The sequence below is a fragment of the Microtus pennsylvanicus genome, chromosome 8 (assembly GCF_037038515.1).
Source record: "Microtus pennsylvanicus isolate mMicPen1 chromosome 8, mMicPen1.hap1, whole genome shotgun sequence".
Lineage (NCBI taxonomy): Eukaryota > Metazoa > Chordata > Mammalia > Rodentia > Cricetidae > Microtus > Microtus pennsylvanicus.
Genome location: NC_134586.1, coordinates 27,872,227 through 27,894,745, shown reverse-complemented (window position 1 = coordinate 27,894,745; position 22,519 = coordinate 27,872,227). Strand labels below are relative to the sequence as shown.

Below are 22,519 nucleotides of genomic sequence, written 5' to 3'. Positions count from 1 at the left end.
TTCCTTCACTGCTGGGCAGTAAGAGGCAAAATGTGCTTTGTTGTAGCAGCACCGCAGGGTGCCCACGAGTGCTCTGCAGAAAGATCTCAGGGCTCCTGGCGAGGGCCACACAGCAGCTCCGCGGTGCCTTTTGCTGAGTGCTGGTCACTTGTAGCAAACTAAAGGATGCTGCCCTTGCAGATGGGCTTCCTAGGACCTCTGTGAGGTGATAGCCCTCCTCACACACATTCCTGTCACCCACAGCCCACAAACACAAAAAGCAGGACCTGCTGCACCCCTGTGACACAGAATACCCAGTGTTCGTGCACCAGACGTCTATCCAGGAGGCCAATGGGATCATCGAGTGTGAGGCCTGCCAGAAGTAAGTCCCCATGCAGCCACCAAGCCCAGTCAGGGTGCAACTTCTCGCTCCTGGCACCCACCAGAAGGTCCGCGGTAGGAAAGGACGGTGCCTCAGGGAAAGGTCACCTTCCTCACCTCCCTACTCCTCGGCACAGGAAAACCCCAGGCTGAGGCAGGAGAGAGGAAGAGGGGCATGAACAATTTGGTGGTCTGCATTAGGGAACACAGGGAAAAGGAATCCAGAGACCAATTTCCATGTCCACAAGTCTCTCTAAATCCAAGGCCACAGGCCTCTCTTGCTTGCTTCCCTTCTGCTCAGCCAAACCAGCCATGGCAAGCTGGTGCCGAGGCCTTTCACACTTACGCTCCAGGCAGGGAAAGAAGCAAGAGTTCTGCCCTCTACAAAGTAGGAACTGTGTGCAGGTCTGCAGCGTCCCCAGAAAATGCACAGGGGTGGGGGAGCTGTCATTCTCTGGGGCATCAGCACCCCAAGCCAATAGTTTCCAAGCAGGACCCAGTCAGGCTAACTCCTGGGTAGAAACCTCTAGCTTTGTCCAGACAAGCTTAGAAGGCCAAACCTATTGACTTCCCACTCCAAACCTTGGAGGAAGCAGCCAGGAGACTTCTGTCCCAACCCAAGAAGACAGTACATCTAGGGGCTCCCTCAACCAGTTTTGCTTCTCACCAGGGCCACTAGCAGGTCTGGGGAACCCCAGACCCATGCCAGCTATTTTGTAGCCTCAGATTCTGACATCAGACAGATTTAGGTTTCTGTTTCTTTATCGCGTGTGACATCTTATGTACACACAGAGCAGCCTTCCTGGGACTGGCGCTATTGACTGTGCTCATCTCGAGGCTTGAAGGAAACGTCAAGGGGATGGCAGAAAGTAAGGGCCTCCCCGCAGACAGGCTTGACTCTTTAAATCTAGCTCTGCTCCTCTGTGCCTCTACTATAACCATAGGCAAGTTTAGCCCTTCTCGCCAGTTTTGTCTATGCAGAATGGGAACGATACCAAGTTCACATAATGCTGTGATGAGCACATCTGTGAGTTTATATGTGTGATATATACCTGTGTGTGTAACATCACCCACTCCATACAAAATGCTTGGTGGCAGACGGCACTGCTGTGTTTCTAACACCTGGCCAATGCAAAAACGCCTTTCCCTACCCCCTACCCCAAGCTGTGTATAGGGGCATTGTGCCACCTTGTGGCTAAGCTTAGAACTGCAAGTTCTCCAGCTCTCTAGCCGAGATATTTGATATCCCTGTTTGCTGGGAATGGCCCCTGTGCCTGTTAAAGACAGCTCCTTCATCTTCTCTGGCTATTGGGAAAGGAGGGAATGCCTTGTAAGTACCGGGCTACTGGCCTCAGTCTGCCTATGGCTACATGTCTTTCCAGGTGCCTCAGAAAGTTTCTCCCCCAAGTCCTTCTCCTTAGCCTGTACCCCTACTACTCAGAGCCTCCCACCCTCTCTGCTGCAGGACATTCGTGATGCAACAGATTCCCAGCAGCAACCTGCTCCTCCTAGTGACAGACCTTACCTGTGACTGCAGCGCCTACTCTCCCATCCTCCAGGAGGCCACAGAAGTCAAATATATCCTTCACATCCCCCAAGGGGGAGGGGGTGGCTGAGGGATCATGGAGAAGCTCAGATTTGGGGTGCAGAGCCCAGCCTGTACCCCCATTCCCTTCCTTACAGGATGACTTATGGGCCAGCCCTCTGCCCCTGAGAGGGGTGCTCCCCATCCTGAACCTGCTCGCAGGGCCACTGACCTCCTTAGATCTTGACCCCAGGATCTCCAGGACTACGTAGAGTTGTGACCTTGACAGTGAGCTCTGCACATAATGCCTCTGTCAAATGCGACAGGATGCGCTCCCAGAAGCCCCGGCGGCGCCCAGGATCCTGCCATGCCTTCCATCCAGAGGTGTGGGCTGTGAACTCCCCAGTTGTGTCCTGTGTGTGACTTCCTGGGATATGAATGTGTCTGGACATTGATGACAGAACTGTGTGTGCCCATCATACTGGGAGACCCTAGCACTCACATTTATGTGGTGTGTTGTAAGAAATTAGATTGGCCAGGCCTGTCATCCCAGCACTAGGGGGCAGAAGCAAGCAAGGGAATCCCAGGTCAGTTTGTGTGGGACAGAGAGGCCACAAGGGTTGGGGGGTTGGTGAGAGACAAAAAGCAGAGAGGAAGAAAGAGAAGGGAAGAGAAGAGAACAAAGGACCCAAGGGAATCTATACTTCCTAGAGCCTGGGGCCCAAGGAGTTTCCCCTCTCCGTCCACACTCGGGCTACCTCAGCACGAATCACTATTACGTAGCTAGTGACAATAGCAAGTGGTATTTATTAACACCTGGTATGCGGGCCTTACTACCCAGTCTCAGCTGGGTGTGGCTGCCACAAACCACCTCCCCTAGAGATGCCCCTGGAGGTCAGGGCTGCTCCACACAATTATGAGGAGAAGACCCCAAAGACTAAGTATGCTGTTTTTACTGTCCCTAAAAAGCTGGAAGAAAGGTAGGTTTCCTCTCTTCTGTCTGTGTCTAGCCACACTGCATGCTGGCCCTTGGGTTGGGAGGACAGCCCACTCCTAATGCCCCTTACCTGTCTCTACAGGAGAACGCTCAGGACTGTGGTGGCGCTTCAGACATTGCAATGTCACTCCCTCTGCTCCTGCTACCGCTGTGGGCCTGGCTGCTTCCACCCCAGCTTCTGTGGTGACCCCATTCTATCTGACTTACACAGAAGGGAACCCTTAGAGAGACATTCTAAAGTCACCAGCTGGTGAGGTCTCAGATTCTTAGCAGTAAGGTGTCTCCTGGGGCTACCACCAGTCTCTGCCTCTTAGAGACTGTTGGAAGGATCCCCAAGGCTCTCCAAGGTATGGGGTACCAGGTACCCCAAGTCTTCTACTCTTACCTCTGCTTCAAGACTCCCAACAAGAGCTTAATTGGAGGAAGGATACAAGTTACCAAAGATCAGAAACAGTCAAAGGGGCAGGTGTTTCCCTGAGTTCTGGGGGCCAGGGTTGAGCAGTGAGACCCACGCAGAGGCTATGTCAAGAACACACTAGCCATCAACACAGGAGTCTTTAGGAAGACGCCTTCATCCACTACATATAGTACAAGGGAAGGCAGGCAGAGGGAGAGACAAGAAGACTCAGAGAAGGAGCAGGAAGGAGGAAAGAAATGGAAATAAAATCCTGTGAGCTGTCATCAGAATGCCACCCACTGAAGAACTCCAACCTTTTTACACCAATAATCTGAAGGAGAGGGGGGAGGGGTATCTGGAAGGAGGAAAGGGAAGGGAGACATATTGATATTATTATCTCAAAAAGAAAAGAAGAAAAAGAAAAGCTACCAGGCTGAGACCTGCAGCTGCAGCACTGTACAATGGTGTGGTCCAGAGGAGGAGCTACAAAGGCAGCCAGGTCAGGATCCTCACTAAGGTCAGGGGCACATACAGTCTCTGAGACCATGGTGGGCTTTCTGTGGCTTGTGTTCTACAAAAGTAACTAACCACCTGTCTGGTGAAAGCCCTTGAGGTTAGAAACACATATAATCCTGGCCACCATGCCTTGAAGTAGGTACAATTCACCTGCCCTTTTTGGCACGTGTGATGTATGTGACTGTGTATGTTTGTGGACCTGTTTGTGCACAGACGCAGAGGCCAGAGGATGCTGTTGGTCATCTTCCTCACCCACTCCCTACCTTATTTTTTGAGATAAGGTCTCTCGCTAAACCTGGGGCCCTCCAATTCAGCCACACTAGATGGCCAGGAAGTCCTAGGGATCTTTCTGTTACCACCTCCCCCAGTGCTGGGATTACAAGCATGCCCTGCTATTCCCCCACTGTTTCAAGGATGACGGGGAAACTAACTTGGATCCTTGTACTTCACTAGCTAAGCCTCTCAAGCCCCATGATTTTCTGTCATTTAAATGAGGAAACTAATCCCCACAAAGCGGCACACACATCTTTAGTCCCAGCACTCAAGAGGCAGAGGCAGGCAAATCTCTTAATTTAAGGTCAGTCTGGTCTACAAAGTGAGTTCCAGAACACCCAGAGCTACACAGGGAAACCCTGTCTTGAAATAAAGTAAAAAGGGGAAACTAAAGTTTGCAGAGGGGAAACTGGTTCTAAATCTTGGCTTTGTGAGGATCCTGTGGAACAGGCAACATACCTAGAGAGCTCCCAACCCGCAGCAGCAGGCACTGGGCAGACTAAGCACTCTCCCCACACCCCTAAGCATCTTGCTTCATAGCTTAGAAGGCAGGAAAGATCAGAGGTGCTGCCCAGCCCAGGTGAGGTACAAACCACTGCAGCTGAGCTTCCTCCTCCATGCTACCAAGACATGCCACCAGGCATGGCAGGGTAGGTCTTTCCCAGTGCCTGCCTCCCTGGCTTTGTCTTTAGTGTTGTTACCTCTACTCGGCAGCATTAGGTCTCAGTGACAAGCACTGCATGGTCTCTCAGGGGAGCTCCTCTCCCTCATCCACCCAGGCAAAGCATTTGAACCAACTTATCAACTATTTTGGGCACAGAATAAAAACGTTAAGTGTAGAATGCCAGGCGGTTCCTGGCCACAAATATGGAGCTCTTGTACCTGGCACTGCTAAAGAACTGTATGTTTTCAAGCGTCACCAGAAGCAGCTGAAGCAAAGGTATACCCGACAGACCGCCACTCTGTCCCACGATGCAGAACACACGATGCAGAACTCCATCAAGATGCTTGCAGGTGGTAGCCTAGCTTTGGTTAAAGATCCAGTCCTTTGACTTCTGAGGAAAGAAGTTGGTGTCCCTGCCATTCACTAAGTGGGATATGGTGTTCTGGCATCTTTATGCATCACCTTCAATGGAAGAGCTCAAGGATGCTGTCAGAAGCACATGCTTTACTAGAACCACCTCAAATAAAAGGCTTCAACACCATCTCATAATGCTAAATGAAGTTTGCTTCAGGAGAACTTGGGAGTGGACGCATCTTAAGGTCAGAAAAGTATAGGGGTAAGACGGGCTCCAAAAAAAAAAAAATACCAGTTAGCACAAGCGTTTGGCAGAAGCCAAGCCAAGCTCAATGGCAGTTTGGGGAACACTCTTCACAGTGTAAAGGAAGGCTGCAAAGGGTGCTTTTATTTTTGGCAGGTGAGAGCATATGGGAGGGGCCAGGGACCCATGTCCCATAGCAAATGACAGGACTGAGGATGCATACTTGCCTCTCTATTCCAAGGCTAGTGTAGTCAAAGGACAGGCAGACAGATGCCAGGCCATGAAGCTGCAGCTAAGCCCTCCTCAATGGTTCCCGAGGGGCTGAGCCAACAAGTATTTACATGGGGGTGGGGAATAACCAGTGCTTCAGTGCAACTACAGCAAAGAATTTGAGACAGTACTGCTCCTGGGCTGCAGCAGTGCCATGCAGAGCTTCTCTAGGGAGTGCAGACCGCCCTGATAAAACACAGTGACCATGTGCATGTGGCAAGGCTCCCCCAGCTCTCAGACCTCTATGGTCACCGCAACCAAGTATAGAGAAAGCTCATCTTATTTAAAAGATAAGGTCTGTGTAGCCCAGGTTAGCCTTAAACTCATGATCTTCCTGATGACAAGAAGTTTCTAAAAATTCCTTAAACTTCCTGTCTAAATTAGGGTGTTAAGGATATCCCCAAAGTGAAGTAAGGTTTTTAAAAGAAAAAAGGCAATAAAAACACAACAAAGTTGATCTTCCATTTGGCTCTTTTTATTAGAGAAATTGAGAAGACAGCAAGTAGGGAAATCCCATGGTGAATGGAACAGTCACATAGATGCCTTTCTGGAACCCCAACCTTCTACAATCCCCAAAAGTGTGCTTTGTGACATCAGCAACTTAGAAAGGGGAAATACTGACAAAGGCCACTATTTACTGATGAAAGAATGAAGGTGTACAGGTTCCTAACTGGCCTAGGGCCAAGAAGAAAATGAAACACGTGCGCAGAACAAGCCAGCCTCAAACTGCTGAAGGTAAGGCACTCAGGTGCCAACCTGACGAGCTCCCGGGGGCACCAAGTCAAGTGCACATGGAGGCTGTTGTAGTGAGCTGCAGAGACACACATGGGCACAAATGTGCCCACACACACACAGACAGACAGACAGACACACACACAGACACACACACAGAAGGGAAGTTACTAGACACACTAGTGGTGTTGATTCTTTTCCCTAAGAGTTTGTGCTATGGTGAACCAGATTCTCCCTGCTTGGGAAAGGGATGACTGGACCCAAAGACCTCTAGTTCTATAGAGTCATGGGTAGCATCTCATACTCTATCCCAAGTACAGGACCAGGAAGTAAGTCTGGCTTCTGATATGTGCTGTTGCTACCACAAACCTAGGTGAACTTCCTTCTAGATGGACATTGTCCTGTTTAACTGCTTGAGGAATTAACACTGTTCTCTAACTCTGCCTGACACAATGTTGTTCACCCGGAGTCTTCTGTTTGGTCTACCTAGAGCAGTGACCTTATCCACAATCAAACACTCGTAAGTTCTTCCCAGCTTTTACAGTGGATGCCTTCCTGGATCCCCAGCTGCAGCTGGAGATCTGAAGGTAAAGGATGCAGCTGGGGATCTGAAGGTAAAGGAAGGACAACATAACCAAGAAAACACTACTGAATAAATTAGAACCTTCTCCCACTCCCAAGCATCCCTTTTGAGATACCTGAGGCCCTATGTTAAACGCAATACCCACCAGCCCCAGGATGTGATGCCTGCCTAAAGTCTTCGAGACTCAAATGCTTGGCTTCTCACTTAGGAGCCAAGATCAGAATTCTATAAACCAGACCCAACTCATCCCCAGTCTCTAAAACCCATAACACAGTAGCCCTGGGACAGAGAAATTGTCTTCTAGCAGCCATTCAAAATTGTGGGCTTAAGTCTATCAGACACCTAGCAGGAACACACCACTTCCTTTCCAACTCTGTACCACACTCCTTGCAAACGGCACTCAGTGAGTGCTAACTACTCCACAGTAGATATCGCTGACTTTCTGTCCAAGGGGAACATAAGAACCTGTTCTGCCATACCACACTTGCCAAGACAGTGCACCAGAGAAAAACACCATCACTCCCAGTAGGGATGGCTCTCTATACCTGCCTATTTGACTTCATTAGAATTTCACTAGTGACTGGCTCCATGCCAGGAGCTATGGTGGGAGGGAGAAGGTGGGAGGAGAAGCAGGGGCAGTTTTTTATTTCCAGGAGGAAGGATCGTTAGGGCAGTGATTCTCAAGAGAGCAAAGTTTGCAGAATAGCTCAAGGCTCCAAAGAGAGGGTCTGGAAAATGGCCACATCTCTATTCAGATAAGAACTACCACCTGGTTAAACAGGACACGGAGAAAAACTAGATAGGCCCTGTGCTGATGCTCCTTCCCTTCATCATCTCTTTACTACACCACTCCAGAAAGGGCCTATGTGACAGCCTCTCAACTGACGCCTTCTCTAGAGCCATACAGCAGCCTCTGCTGCTTTCACTGGAAAAGCACACACCACTTCCTTTCATTTGCCTCCCCTCACTGTTGAGAGTGGCCAGAAGATCTCTGGGCTGGGGCTGTACCCTCTGTCCCAGCAGGATCCAAGTGTTATCAGCCTATGAAAGGCACCTTGGTGCACCAAGACATCGTGCATTCTGGGGCTACCACTTTATCCTCCTTCCATCTCTTTGTGCAAAATTGAAACAGTGTGTGGTACTTGCATGTTTCATTCTTTTAAAAAAGTCTCCCTCCCTCCCCTGCCCCTATGTTTTAAATGTTTATATAAATTCTTATTTAAACAGTAAATTAGAAATCTTATTTACATTAATTTTTTTGTTCTCCCAAAAGAGTGCCTACACTCACACTCCAACCCCTTTGTTGGATATAAATGTTCACCTAAATTGGTTTGGTTATTGTTTTGAGGAGCTCCAGTGGCACAATCTGTTGGTACACGGTACTCATGTATTACTGCTTTAAGGAGAGAGAAAGGGAGAAGAAAGAACCACCAACCAATATTCCCATCTTCTACAAATAAATACGATCACATCAGAAGCCAGTCTGTCAGGCAAGGGTCTTGCAGAGTTGCCTTCAATCGGAAGATCCCAAAAGGAAGTAAGGGGATGAGCCATTTCGCCTTTTCTCCAAATTGATGCACTCCATCCTTTGAGGTATGATTTATTTTTGTTTTTCTCTTCTTAGTCTTGAGCCCCATGGAGCCCTTGGGCCATCACAAGGCCCGTGAGGCTGTCCAAGTTTGGGGCTTCTCTGGCACTGGCACCAGCAGCCAGTAAGCAGGCCTGTGGGAGCTGCAGGCCTGGGTTCGGGGTCACAGTCCCTGGCTCGTGTGAAGTTTCACAGTGCATCCTCTTCAGTGCAGCCCCCACCAATCATGAAACGGAATTCCTGCAGGTTTGAGACGCCGTGGAAGTGAACGAAGGCACCAGCAACCACAAAGATGTGGAAGAGCTGGTGGGAGTGGAACTGGAGGGAGAGAGGGGGAGACCATTACTAAGCCTGCTATAGGTACCTAGGAAGAGATACTGCTTCCCAGCTTGACAGTGGAAATGCATATGATAACAATTCAAATTCAAGATGGGGAGCCTGGCGGTGGTGGCGCACGCCTTTAATCCCAGCACTAGGGAGGCAGAGGCAGGCGGATCTCTGTGAGTTCAAGGCCAGCCTGGTCTACAAGAGCTAGTTCCAGGACAGGAACCAAAAAAGCTATGGAGAAACCCTGTCTTGAAAAATCCAAAAATTCAAGATGGGACAAGAATATCCATCGGGGACCCCATATTCTGAGTCAAAAGCCAGCTCTCCTAGAGAAATATAGGTACTGCCTATAAGTTCAGTGAACTTAGGAGTAAATTCCATACAGACCTTACAGTTAGATCACCAAATTCCCCAGGACCCCCTGACAATCAGCAGCGGGATATGGTTTACTGACAAACACTTGAGAAATTACAACACTCTCTCATGGTCTTAAAATGGAAAGACACGGTGCTATTTATCAAGACACTGGTATCAGAAGTATAACTGAGCCGAGTGGTGATGGCGTAAGCCTTTAATCCCAGCCCTCAGGAGGCAGAGGCAGGCAGATCTCAGTGAGTTTGAGACCAACCTGGTCTACAAAGCAAGTTCCAGGACAACCAGGGCCGTTACACAGAGAAACCCTGTCTCAAAAAACAAAACAAACCAACAAACAAAAAAAGAAGTATACCTGAGAAGAAATGAAAGGTAAGTTAGCTAACCTGAAGCTCAGAAGACTGAGTTCAGGACCATCTCTCTTCATTAACTTTAAGAACATGAGTGGCCAGCTCAGCAAACAACTGTGAGCAGTAGTGAGAAGCAGGACCTATGAGTCAGACCTCACTTTAAGAGCACTCGCTATCTATTTACTACACTGCTGAAAATGTTTCAGATCATCTTCAGGTAGAAATGTCCATCTTTACTAGTTCCTCAGTTTTTCTCCCTAATCTTTCCACAGTCTAGCTACCTCCCTCTCCTCCATTCCCCCACCAGACACATAGAGGATCAATCTGCTATCAATATCACTGGGTTTGGGTACCAAAACGGATCTTAGGATCAGCAAGATAGCTCAACAGGTAAAAGCACTTGTTGCACAAAGCCTAGCAACCACTGTAGCAGAAGACAGCCAATTCCAGAAAGATCTCCTTTGACCTCTACATGGGCACCATAGCATGCGTGTGCCCATTCTAAACACACATGCATCAAACATACACAATAATAATAACTAATAGCTAAATTAGTAACCCAGCTCTCTCCCCCTCCCATCTCTCTCTCTCCCTCCCTCTCCCCCCGTTTCTGTTTTTTGTTGTTTGAGTACTGGGCTTAAAGGTGTGCACTAGCACACCCAGCTTCAGCCTTCTCTTTTTTAAAAATGATCTCAGTAGAAGATTGCCCTTCTCTCATAGTGAGAAACAAGATGGGAAACAGACAGAATGTCCAATGACTCCACTTCTGCAAACAAGACAAAGACGGACACTAAAACCAGCCTGATTCTGTTTCTGTTGACCACTTAATGGCCACTTGCTTTAGACAAGCTGTTGAGCCTTCCTGAGCCACAGCTTCCTATCTGTAAAGTGAAAACAAGAATGCATATGACTTGTGGGACTGACACTGGATGACCTGTACATTTGCAGGACTCAGTACTGTGCCAGGCAGGCACCGAGTGCTCCATCATCAGGGTTAGCACTACGCTCACTGCCCAGAGGAACCAGACAACAAGGGACAGAGCTAAGACCAGAACACAAGTCACTTAACTTTCAATCACATCACTCCCAGTGTGCCTAACTAACAGCAACATAAACCTTATCACCATTGACCACACTTACCCAGATGTCACATTTGCCAGGAAAGAAGCGTTCAGGGATGCGGGCAGCGTAGAGGGCAGCTCCTGTGATATAGAGGCTGGCCATGAGCATTAGCCAGCCTATCTGCCCTATGGTGGCAGCCTTCAGGAAGCCTTCTGAGATGACATAGTGTAGAGTAGGGATGATTCCACTCAGGCCTAAGCCCACAAATACTCCTAAGACATCAGGGGAACAGAATAAAAAGAGAACACACAAAGAAAATAAGAAAGAAGTCAGTATTACAACATAATACTATTCACTCTGATCAACTTAAAATTTCAAAGACAGTCATTCTTGTTTTAAAGAAAAAAGAAGGTCCTTCAACCTTTGAGACACCATCACACAAGACAATGGAGGTATGCTCCATTTACAGATATGAGAAACCTCACAGTAAGCCAGGCTATGTAAGCAACCCTGAGGTTAGTTAGAAAGAACCACTCTGTGAAGAGTTTTAGGAAAAGAAAGCACGGGGAGTTAGCTTAAGCTTCCTTAAATGCCTCCCTTTTACAGGCAGACTGCAATAGGCTGTAAATGGTGAAAAGCTTTCCCCAGACTCTGGGGCTCTACCCAGCATCACCAGTAAGCTGCTGGAGTGCCACAACATATGCGAGAATGCATGCAGGATGCACAATCAGGAAACATGTACACCTAAATGAGAGGAGGAAAGGCATACTAACTGTATGAAATTCAGGGACCAAGCAGACCTAATAAAAACTAACACCACCCCCCCACACTGTCCCCTAGGGCATTGCTACACTCCTGTTCTTTTCCTTTGCATATGAAGAAAGGCTGCCAATAGTGCTTTTCACTCTCAAAGAAAAGGCTCAGGACTTAACCTTCTGGTGTTTATAAAAAGTAGAATGCTCAGCTCCACTCAGCAAAGATGTTCTTATCTCATGCACTCCAATAGGTTTAACACCACTGACCTAGTGAAGAACTACAGAGCCAGCACTGGCTACTGGACGTCTTATGTGGACGTCCTAAAAAGAAGGAAAGCAGACTGCTGTGTCATCAACATGGGGTTAGTTCTGTTTCTAGTACTCTAGTTGCATGCAGATCAATCAGGGCTTGAGTTTATAACAGGAAAAGCATATGTGGTAGTACCACTTGGGAGGCAGAAAGTAGAAGACACAACTTCAGGCAACACAGAGTCCGAGTTCTGAAAGATTTTGTCAGAATCATTCAGCACAGGCTACTGATTTCAAAATTAAAGGCAAATTTTTCAATCTTCTGGTTCTACAAATGCCACATTCAAGCAAGAAGACTACCGATGTCACAGGACACTCAGCAGGCATTACCTAAATACCAAAGACCCCTATATCAGAAGAAAAGTATAGTATCTACTTTATTGGTACATAATCAGCAATGAACTCAGGTCTTATTTATTAAAGCAATTTAAACTAAAATATAAAACACTAAATATAAACAAAAAAAAAATCAGTCACCACGAAGTATACTAAGATGAAACAATTACAGAAGTCATTATATTGTAGTATTTCCTCAAAGATACAACACTGCCCAAAATATATGTGTGCGCCCGCCCATCAACCCTGTGCTTTCTAATAACTGACCACCAGGCAGGCAAGAAGTCCCACAAGAACGGTGGTTACTTCATCTCTACACTGCAAAAGTATCGGTTTATAATAGCATACCATAAATGACCAATAGAACGACATGTTCACATACACTCACCTGCTCTGACCCCCCGATACTGAGGGGTGGCAAACATGTCCCACTGGGAGACAATAATGGCTGCAATGCCCAGCACACAGATGACAATCAGGTAGATGAAGCAAGGTTGTGGGTTACAGTAGAAAGAATAATAAAGCCAAGGAACAAAACTTCCCATGATCAGAAGAGCAATACCAGAGTAATCCAACCTAGGATTGAAATTTAAAAGAACTCCATTTAATGCTAAAAAATTATCATCTGTTACAGACTCCAATTAATCCCCTACGACTTATGATATCTGCAGCAACTAAGAAGCAAACTGGGTTGTCTACATTAAGGGAAGACATTTCCATATGGTAACATTAAGAATCCTGCCAGCTCTGCTGGAGGGTGTTCCTGCCCCACTGATCCTAAAGCACAGATGATAACATGGACAGCGTGAATACTTACTTAGAGAAGAGTCGGGAGACCCCTTCCGAGTGGCAGTAGACTGTGTGGAAGAGCCATGAAAATGAAAGGCAGAGAATGGCTCCCAGGAAGAACAACCCAAAGACCACTTTCTCTTGCAGAGGGGCCACGAAGGAGATATTTGGGCGAAACATATAGAAGATGCCCAGGCACAGGAAGAAGACACAACCTAGGAGAAGAGTGAGGGTAAGATGTGACCCAAGGTGTTGTATGCTGTTTTCAGCTTTTCCCAGTAGCAGTGATACCAGAGCCATAAATTCTTTGAGAAAAATTTTCATCGTAAGTTTATCCATATTTTACTTTACTTCCAATACTGCTGGAGTCATACACACTTCAGCTTTATAAACTTTAAAGAATATAATGACTAGTTAAAGATGCAACAAGTGGTAGCCCAGCATGCACAAAGACCTGGTTCTATCTCCAGCACCACACACACCAGGTGTGGTGGCTCACACCTTAAGCTGGGAGGAAGAAGCAAGAGGATTATACATTCAAGGCCATCCTCAGCAGAGGGAACAAGGTAGCCTGGTATATATAAAAGCCTGATTCAAAAAAGGAAAAATAAGTAAATCAGTAAATAAATAAAAAGTCGGGTGGGGGTGGCATACACCTTTAATTCTACAACACGGGAAGTAGAGGCAGGAAGATGTCTGTGAGTTTGAGGTCTACGAAGTGAATTCCAGGACAGCGAGAGCTATTACAGAGAAAGAGACCCTGTCTTGAGGAGAAAAAAAAAGTGAGGGATGGGGGAACTAGAGAGATGGCTCAGTGGTTAGAAGCACTGGCTGCTCTTCCAGAGGTCCTGAGTTCAATTCCCAGCAATCACATGGTGGCTCACAGCCATCTATAATGAGATTTCGTGCCCTCTTCTGGCCTGCAATTTAAAAGCAGGCAAAACACTGTATACGTAATAAATAAATAAATCTTTAAAGAAAGAAAGAAAGAAAGAAAGAAAGAAAGAAAGAAAGAAAGAAAGAAGGGAGGGAGGGAGGGAGGGAGGGAGGTTAATAATTTCTCATTCACCTAAGGACCACAATCCAAAATGAAGGCAGAGTAGAGTTACCTCTTAGATTTTGGTATATACTATCATTTGTGCACTCTGGCATATGCCGTGGGGGCTTTCAAAGCTCTAATTTACATTTGTTTACAAATGCTGAAGAGCCCTGTGTTGTTTCTCTGGTCCTCACTAGTGACCCAGAACATCAGTGTCAGAAATTCTATACCTGTCTGGTTTTTTGTTTTGGGTTTTTTTTTTTTTTTTTTTGAGACAGGGTCTCACTACTAAGTGGCCCTACTTTCTGTCTCTATGGATTTACCTTTTCTGGGCATATCATGTACATGGAATCAAGCGATTATGTAGCCTGTTGTGTCTTTTCACTTAATTCACTCCGCAGGTTGTAACAAACATCAGTAATTCACTCTTACAGCTAAATTCTTCTTTTAAGAAAGATCTTACTTTTACTCGTTTTTGTATCCATGTGTGGAGGCCAGGGAACAACTTGCAGGAGCCAGTTTTCCTTCCACCACTATAGGTCCTAGGGATTGAACTTAGGGCATAAAATCTGGAGCAACAACTTTTCCCCACTGACCATCTCACTGGCCCCCAAACGGTGTTCTATCGCATGGGTATACCACATTCGGTTTATCTATTCAACAGCAGGTCGTTTCTATTAATAATGCTGCGAAAACATCCATGTACATATTTTTCTGAATAGTTAACTGAAGTAAAATTGCCAGTGATCCTGTTAACTGTCTAAGGAGCTATCTCTACCATGCTGCTTTCCACAGGTACTGGCCCATTTTTTGTTACTATTAGCAACATTTCTCCATATCCCTGGCAGAAACTTACTTTCCATTTTCTTGATCATAGAAATCCTGGAGGGAATAAAACGTATCTCATTGTATATCTCGATATATCTGTCTTGTATGTCCCCAAATAACTGATAAAAATAAACCTTTTCCAAGTACATGTTTGTCATGTGTGTACGTTTCTCTATAAAAATGTCCACAGTATATGTTTGTGATCTGTGTACCCTTCTTAGAAATATTCACAGAGAAGCTTTACTGCCTGCAAAGAGGGTGAGCCATTTATACTTACTTGTAAGAGTCCTATAGTAGACCAGACATAATTTGTAAAGATTCTCTCACTCTGTGGGTTATCTTTTTAACTTTCTTGACAATATTCTGTGACATACATAATTTTGTTTTGCCAAAAACCCAATTTATTCTCTTTGACTGCGTGTACGTTTAGGTTTCAATTCTAAAAAGCTATTATCTGCGGGGTGGTGGTGGCACATGCCTTTAACTCCAGCATTTGTGTGTGATTCCAGCACTCAGGAGTCAGGGGCAGACCTCTCTGAGTTTGAGGCCAGCCTGGTATACAGAGCAAGCTCCAGGACAGCCAGGCCTACACAGAGAAACCCTGTTTCGAAAAAAAAACAAACCAAATCAAAAAACAAAAACAAAAGAAAAGTCTGTTACCTAACTTAGGCCACCAAGACCTACACCTGTATTTCCTAAAGGTTTCTAGTTCTGGATCTTGTCGGAGACTAAGATTGAATTTGATCTGGTTTTGGTTTCACAACAGACTCGCACTCTATAGCCCAGGATGACTTGACACTTAGATCCTGACTTACTTCCAGGTGCTGGGATTACAGGTATGTTCCTTATTGACTTATCTCAGCTGCACTGTTCTTTTACTGAAAAGATCGTCCTTCCTCCCCACTGTATTCTTTACTTAATAAAAAAAATTGAAAAACATCTATTTCATATGCTACTCACAATAATTGAAACTTAAATGAAAGCAATCTAAGCAATGACTGAAAAACATCTTACTTTCTCATATTCTTCCTTTCACTGAGCACTTCTTGCCTTCCTCACTTGAAGCCACTATCTAAAGGTCTAGAAAAGAAGGCAGGTGTGAGGGGCACATGGCAATCAGCAGTGCTCAGGAGCCCAGGATACACAGTGGGACCCTGTCTCAAAATAAGGATCTAGGGAAGAAAAAGACGCATTGGTCGTAATAGTCACAGCACAAGTTAGAATGAACAAAGTAAACCAATGAAAAATTACCAACGAAAATCTAAGGGGAAGGGGGTAAATTCTAACATATTTTTCAAGAGTTGTACTTACTCTCAAAATACATTAAAATCAAAGAAAAAAAGTAAATTACTAATTTAATTATACCACTGACGTTACATACCTAGGAGATGTGTCCAAATGTTGCCTGTCTCTGTGTGTATTCTGAAAATGCTCTTAAAACAGGCCCGGAAAGAAGGCATAGGAGGTCGGTGTCCGTGGAGAAGAAAATCATTATCCTTAAGCCAATCTGGTAGCACATCATGAGGGATTACTCGCCATCGACCTTCCCAAACCTAGTTATTCATTGAGAATGTTATCAAACACCTTGCTGTCAAACAAACTTTAGTTGTCATTTAGCAACACTGTTCCCAAACAACTTTTACCATAACCTTATATTGGATAAAAGACTGATAAAAAATAAATTTCTAAATGGTAGTCTTTGTTAGGAACAGGAAATCATAAACAAATACACCAAATTATATCCTAAAAGGCCTTGGTTTTAGTTCAGCTTAAAAAATAATGAGGAATTCAAAGTCCCAGCTACACAGAACTTCATTCAACAACAGATTTTACTTCAGAAAAATCAGTCATTAAATATGACTATTTCATACTTAATGTTCTTTTTTTAAAAATTTTTTTTTATTGATCATACTTAATGTTCTTGTTACTACAGAAAAATATCACACTTTCATGTCTTTTCCTAAAAATCTCCCCTCTGCTCTCTGCTACAAGAAAACTGAGGTGACTGAGGTGTTAAATGGAAAAGCACAGGGTAGGAAATGTGGGGTCTATTGTTAACTAGTGAGTATTAATCAATTACAAAAACCCCAAGGCTTACTCTCCTTGCCTATGAGAAAAACAGTACTTCACTTGATGAATTCGGAAGACCAAACAAATGACATACAGACGACCTCACATGCGTCTACACTGCTAGCATTCCCCCTGGGCTGGATGCAATTTCAACTGTGCAGAGGTGATCCATTCACCAGGGAGATCCCAATGAAAGGTGCTTCCTCTCCAGACCTTTCTCCTTCCTTTTCCTGTTGTCTCTCCCCAGGAGGAGGGGAAAGGGGGTTAGGATCTTGATGTTGCCTCCTAAGAAAGTCTGTTCACCACTGTACCCTATTTATTTTAGCCCCCATATCTCGTTTAAGCCCCACACCATGATGATCAACTTCACCCAAGGATCCAGCTGAAGCAAAGGAGAAAAGTCTCCGCTACACCGTGCTTCCATCTAATGCACTATCAGGACTCAAAGACTTCTCCCCACTATCCCTCAGGGGTCTTGGAACTAAGCCACATAAATTGGGCTCTCCTCCCCACTATGTAGAAAGATTGCCACTTGCCCCCTACGGTGCCCCTCCTTTTACTCTACAACCTATTTCCTGTTCTCTGCTCTCTTATTTCCTTACTGGCAACTATAAAAAGAAGTGTTCCTCTATGTGACACTTACATTCTCCCAAGGAAGTGCCAAATTCAGAACAGATGCAGTCCTCTTACCCATTAAATCAGTCTTATTCCTTCCTTCCCCTCTGTTATCTCTCTCACCTTCCAGTTCAAAACTCAGGGCCTATGCTCACTGATGCTAAGCTGGTCAATCCATGTATAGCCCCTAAAGTCAAATAAAATAAGCCAAGATGATGCTCATTTTCACTGCTTTCCTGCTAGTACTTCAGCTGTCCCATGGAGCTATGAAGAACTGCTTCCAAGACCACTTGTTGACAGAAAATTCTGCAGATGCCTAATTCTTTAAATAAAATGGCACAGTGCACAAACTCATGTATATCTGTGCATATGACAACCCATTTTCTTAAGTATTTTCATTCTTCTTTAAATTTTATTTTCCTGAGATGAGGATTTCACTATACTGTTTAAGCTGGCTGTGAACTCATGGACTAATGTGATTCTCTTGTCTCAGACTATCAAGAAACTGTAACTGGATGCAATAAAACAGCTATGAGGAGGGAAAAGGAGACCACAATACGTTTTTAATGCCAGCCACCTGCCACTCAAGATGTTTTTAAAAAGGGAACTTATATACATATACAGACACATACATAAACACACACATACACACGGGGTGGAGGAGGAAGGCTTATACAGACATACATAGTTGTGATGGTTAGTTTTGTTACTTTGATACAACTAAGAGACTCTTACTAAGAGATTATCTAGATCAGGTTGGCCTGGAGGCATGTTTGTGGGGAACTGTCTTGCTTACATTAATCATATTGATTATATAACTTGGTTACATTAATTGAGAAGGCCTGTCCATTGCGGGAGGCACCATTCCATGGGTTTGGGACCTAAGCTATAAAAGAAAAGAAAAAACAAGCTTGCCAAGGCAAGCATACATTCATTCCCTCCGCTCTTGACCATGGGTGTGACTGTTTCACATGCCTGATGCCAAGGCTCTCCAACGAATGATGAACTCTAACCTGGGACTGTGAACTGAAACAAACCCTTTCTCTCCTGCGCTGCTTTGTCAGTGTATTTCATCACAGCAACAGAGCAGAACAGGAAGAACAGAGGCAGGTGCCAAAGGTGCTACAGATCTTGCTCCATCTGAGTGAGCTTTTGCATGGTTCTACTAGCGTGGGGGAGAGCTGAAAACTTCAGGCTAGAAAAGCCACTGAATGCTGTAGACAAAACCTAATGGGTTGTCCTTGTGGGAGCTTGAAGAAATGCAGAACAATGGAGGCTTGGCTCATAGGCTCTCAGTGGGAGTGAGGGTTCTACCAAGAACTTGCATAGGGGCTATTAAGGGATACTGGCTTCATTCTGCTCAGGTCCTGAGAACCTAAGTGAAGTTGATTTTCTTGTAATAATAAACTATAACCTAAAATTACAGGCTAAAATAAAATCTTTCTCCCTTAGGTTGCTTTCCGTCAGGGTATTAATGACAGAAACATGAAACACAATACTACCCTAGACACTTGCTCATTTGACTAAAAAGCATACCAGTCTCTATTTTTTTTTCAACAAACTTTAATTCTAGCTATCTTTTTAAAAAACATCCTACAATGGGTCCTAGGGACTCAGACAATGGCCTGAAAAAAAAAACACTTAAAAGACACTCACCCACACCCACAGCCCCCCAACACACAATAGCTGAACTGAAAATAGTAAATGTGCATGAAAATCCTGCAATGTCTACCTCAGTAGTTTGATTACCCGTGTAATCTCTAGAAACAGCAACTACACTGTCCATATTAAACAGAAAAATGGCTTTGGTATGGTTTTTTAATAACTCTAGTACAACCAATCCAAACTGTTTCATCCTATCTTATCTAATCTACATTTACTCTGCTACTCTGTATCAGAAGAGATTCATATCCCAATTGGACATTCTGGTTACACTGAAACTTTATCGGTGTGTTTCACAAATGTGTCTTTAACAGGTTAAAGTCAGGAGAATTATTTGTCTCCATCTTGCCATGGATTTTCCCCCCAAGTAGGACAAAAAGCAAATGACTAACTACTACCTTCTTTCCCCGTCTGTTTGGAAAAGGCAATCTTACCTTACAAACAAACTCTTCCATTCTCTCCATAGCATGATGGGCCTGTAGGAGAGGAGACATGCCCATAAACCCTTCATCTTCCTGGGAATTGTCATCTTTACACTCGAGTTCCTCAGAGCTCTGCAAAGACATCACAGCAAGAGTCAAGGGCAGGACCAATCACCACGCTTTCCTTGAAGATGTAAAGGATTAAAGTCAGTCCTCAGTCAAGCATCAACAACAGTCAGTAGCAGTTAACTTCACTGTAAACCTATCAGCAGTAAAAATGAAGCTGGGCATAGTGGTGTACGCCTTTAATCCCAGTGAAGGCAGGTAGATCTCCAAGCCAGCCAGGACTACACAGTGAGACCCTGTCTCAAAGAAACAAAACCAAAACTAAAATAAGACAAAACAAATACAAACAAGTCAAAAACAACATTTCTCCATTCGGAGGGACAAACAACTCTCTACCACAGCATCCCTATGCTTGCTTCAGTCTGTTCCTTGAATAGCTGCATTGGTTTCCTCTTGATTTTAACAATGACTTTCACAGGCCAGTGAGAGCTGGATGACTGGAATCTGATCCCTGGAATCTACATAACGGTAGATGGACCAACTCCACAAGGGTGTCTGATGACCTCCAAATGTGTACCCTGGCACATGTGCCAACCCCTTGCATCATATACTCACACACAAATAATTTCAAACTACCTTTGACAAAGTCCAACATTCCTTCATGATAAAGGCCAGAACCCACTATGTAAATCACTACGGAACACACTATGTAGACCAGGCTGGTCTCAAATTCAGAGACCCGCCTGCCACTGTCCACCAAGTACAGGAATTAAAGGCGTGCACTACAATGCCTGGCTGGAGACTAGTTTTTCAAAGAGGATGAATATAGCCTCTCTGCTACTATGAGCAGCAAAGATAATGGAAATGGTGAAAGAAGATTTATGTAATTGGAAGGAATGAAGCAGGAGTCTTGGCCAGTGACTTCTGTGCTTTGTTTTAAAGAATGCATAGAAATGCAGAGACTGAAAGCTTAGGAAGAATGAAAAAGGTGCTGTTGTGGTTTGAGAAATAACATCTGGTAGCCAGTTGGGGACAGCTTGGGGAGGTCTAAAGGGTACAGCCTTGCTGCATAAGTATGTCACTAGGAATGGGCTCTGAAATTAAAACTTGCACCATTTCCAGTTTAATCTCTCCATATTGCGCTTAGGGTAAAGGATGTTCCTGCTACTGTGCCTGCTACTTGCTTTATGCTTTCCTGTCGCTCATCCCTCTGGAATTGTAAGCACAAAATACCTTCTCTAAGTTGCTTCAGTCATGGAGTTTTATCACAGCAACAGAAAATTAATTTTACAGATACTGAAGCTACTTGGTGAATATCATGATAGTTTTTCCCAAATTCAAATATTTGGGACCTTAGAACACAGGCACAAACCAAAGGGACAGATTCAGAAAGGAATGGACCAAGGTCCTGGCTCAATATTCAAGAACATCCTCCTAGGCTGCTAAATCCACCTATATTTTTTTAAAAAAATATCGTATTGTAGGTATGCAAATGCTTTGTCCGTATGTTTTTGTCTGTATGAATGCACACCATACACATGCCTCCTGCCAGCCAATATCAGGTGTTGAATCCCCTGGGACTGGACTTACAGACCATTTGTAAGCTGCCATGTGGATGCTGGGAATTGAGTTCAATTCCTCTTCAAGAATAAGTATTCTTAACCACTGAGCCAACTTTCCAGCCCCACCAAAATCCATCCTTATAAGCCATAGTCTGTGTATTTATTCTTCTCTTGCTTTGCATATGATGATTGGCAGACTCCAGAAAGACTGGCAGGTGGGTCAACAAATAGGGTAGCTCCCTGACAGATTCCAAGGCAGTTGACAGAGTAGCAGTTGGTAGGCAGGGAGAGATTCCCAATACAGGAAAGGGCTTCTGCAAGAGGCTAAGGGATTCAGCTGTCACCCCAAGAGCAGCACAATCTAAACGCCAACTGGTTGGTTTAGAAGTAAGTCTTTTAAGCAGAAATTAGATGTTATCTTATCTATAAAACAGTAATAGCTGTGCCCGGTTTTTAAGTTCAATCTACGGACTGAGTCCATCACTGTCCAGTTTGTAGGAAAGTGCCAGGCACAAGCATGCTCAGTGGAAGTGTTTCTCCTTGTCACCTACCCCATTTGACAAGACCATCAACCAGCTGGTCTGCCACTCGCCTCCTGCTGCTGTGCATGAACTGCACCAGTGTCACTGGACACATTAGGAATGATAATGTATGATAATATTCACATAGTACACGTATAAAAAAATTTTTTTTTCCAGAGACAGTCTCATCACACTGTGGCTCAAAGCTGTCCTGGAGCTACCTAGCCCAGTCTGGCTTCAAACTTGATGCATTCCTTCCTGGGGCTCCTCCTCAGTGTTGGGATTAAAGGATGAGCTACCATGCTTGACAAGACATTTACTTTCTCTTGGGTGTGTATGAACATACTACAGTCATGTGTGGAAGGGGCTACCATGCTTGACAAGATTCTTATAACTGGTTCTCTACCTTTACTCAAGGCAGGACTGCACAAGTACTCTAGTCACTGAGCCACCTCAACAGCTCCAGTAGAGATTCCTATGTGAAATTCTTACATTTGATTCAGCATGAATAAACACCTATGCTATCATGCTAAGTGAGATAAGCTAGTCACTGAAGGATGAACAGTCTGTAATTTCACTGACCTGTAGTAAATTTGACTACCAAAACGCAAAATGGTGGTTCTCAGAGGCTGGAGGGTGGCAAAGGACACACAATGTTTAACAGGCACAGAGTTTCAGTTTAGGAAGATGAAAATGTTCTAGAGATGGATGGGGTTATGTACTTACTACCACAAAAATGCACACTTAGAAATCATTTAACACGGCCATGCGGTGGTGGCGCACGCCTTTAATCCCAGCACTTGGGAGGCAGCAGCAGGCAGATCTCTGCAAGTTCGAGGCCAGCCTGGTCTACAAGAGCTGGTTCCAGGGCAGGCTCTAAAGCTACAGGGAAACCTTGTCTCAAAACAACAACAACAAAAACCCTAATACC

At 44.9% G+C, this 22,519-nt stretch overlaps 2 protein-coding genes across 8 annotated transcripts in view; one reads left to right on the top strand and one right to left on the bottom strand.

Moving 5' to 3' along the window:
- Cacna2d4 (calcium voltage-gated channel auxiliary subunit alpha2delta 4) overlaps positions 1–3,069 on the top strand; it is a 100,455-nt gene extending 97,386 nt beyond the window's left edge. For all 3 annotated transcript variants that reach the window (XM_075982982.1, XM_075982984.1, XM_075982983.1), the window contains 4 exons: positions 244–361; positions 1,826–1,938; positions 2,187–2,269; positions 2,965–3,069. In XM_075982982.1, coding sequence (XP_075839097.1) covers positions 244–361; positions 1,826–1,938; positions 2,187–2,269; positions 2,965–3,069 — 419 coding nt within the window. The remainder of the gene's footprint in view (positions 1–243; positions 362–1,825; positions 1,939–2,186; positions 2,270–2,964) is intronic.
- Positions 3,070–6,053: 2,984 nt separating this feature from the next.
- Positions 6,054–22,519, bottom strand: part of Adipor2 (adiponectin receptor 2) — a 59,002-nt gene continuing 42,536 nt past the window's right edge. For all 5 annotated transcript variants that reach the window (XM_075982977.1, XM_075982978.1, XM_075982980.1 and 2 more), the window contains 6 exons: positions 19,452–19,571; positions 16,052–16,223; positions 12,832–13,018; positions 12,403–12,590; positions 10,693–10,886; positions 6,054–8,821 (listed from right to left, as the gene is read on the bottom strand). In XM_075982977.1, the coding sequence (XP_075839092.1) occupies positions 8,693–8,821; positions 10,693–10,886; positions 12,403–12,590; positions 12,832–13,018; positions 16,052–16,223; positions 19,452–19,571 (990 nt within the window). In that variant the 3' untranslated portion in view covers positions 6,054–8,692. The remainder of the gene's footprint in view (positions 8,822–10,692; positions 10,887–12,402; positions 12,591–12,831; positions 13,019–16,051; positions 16,224–19,451; positions 19,572–22,519) is intronic.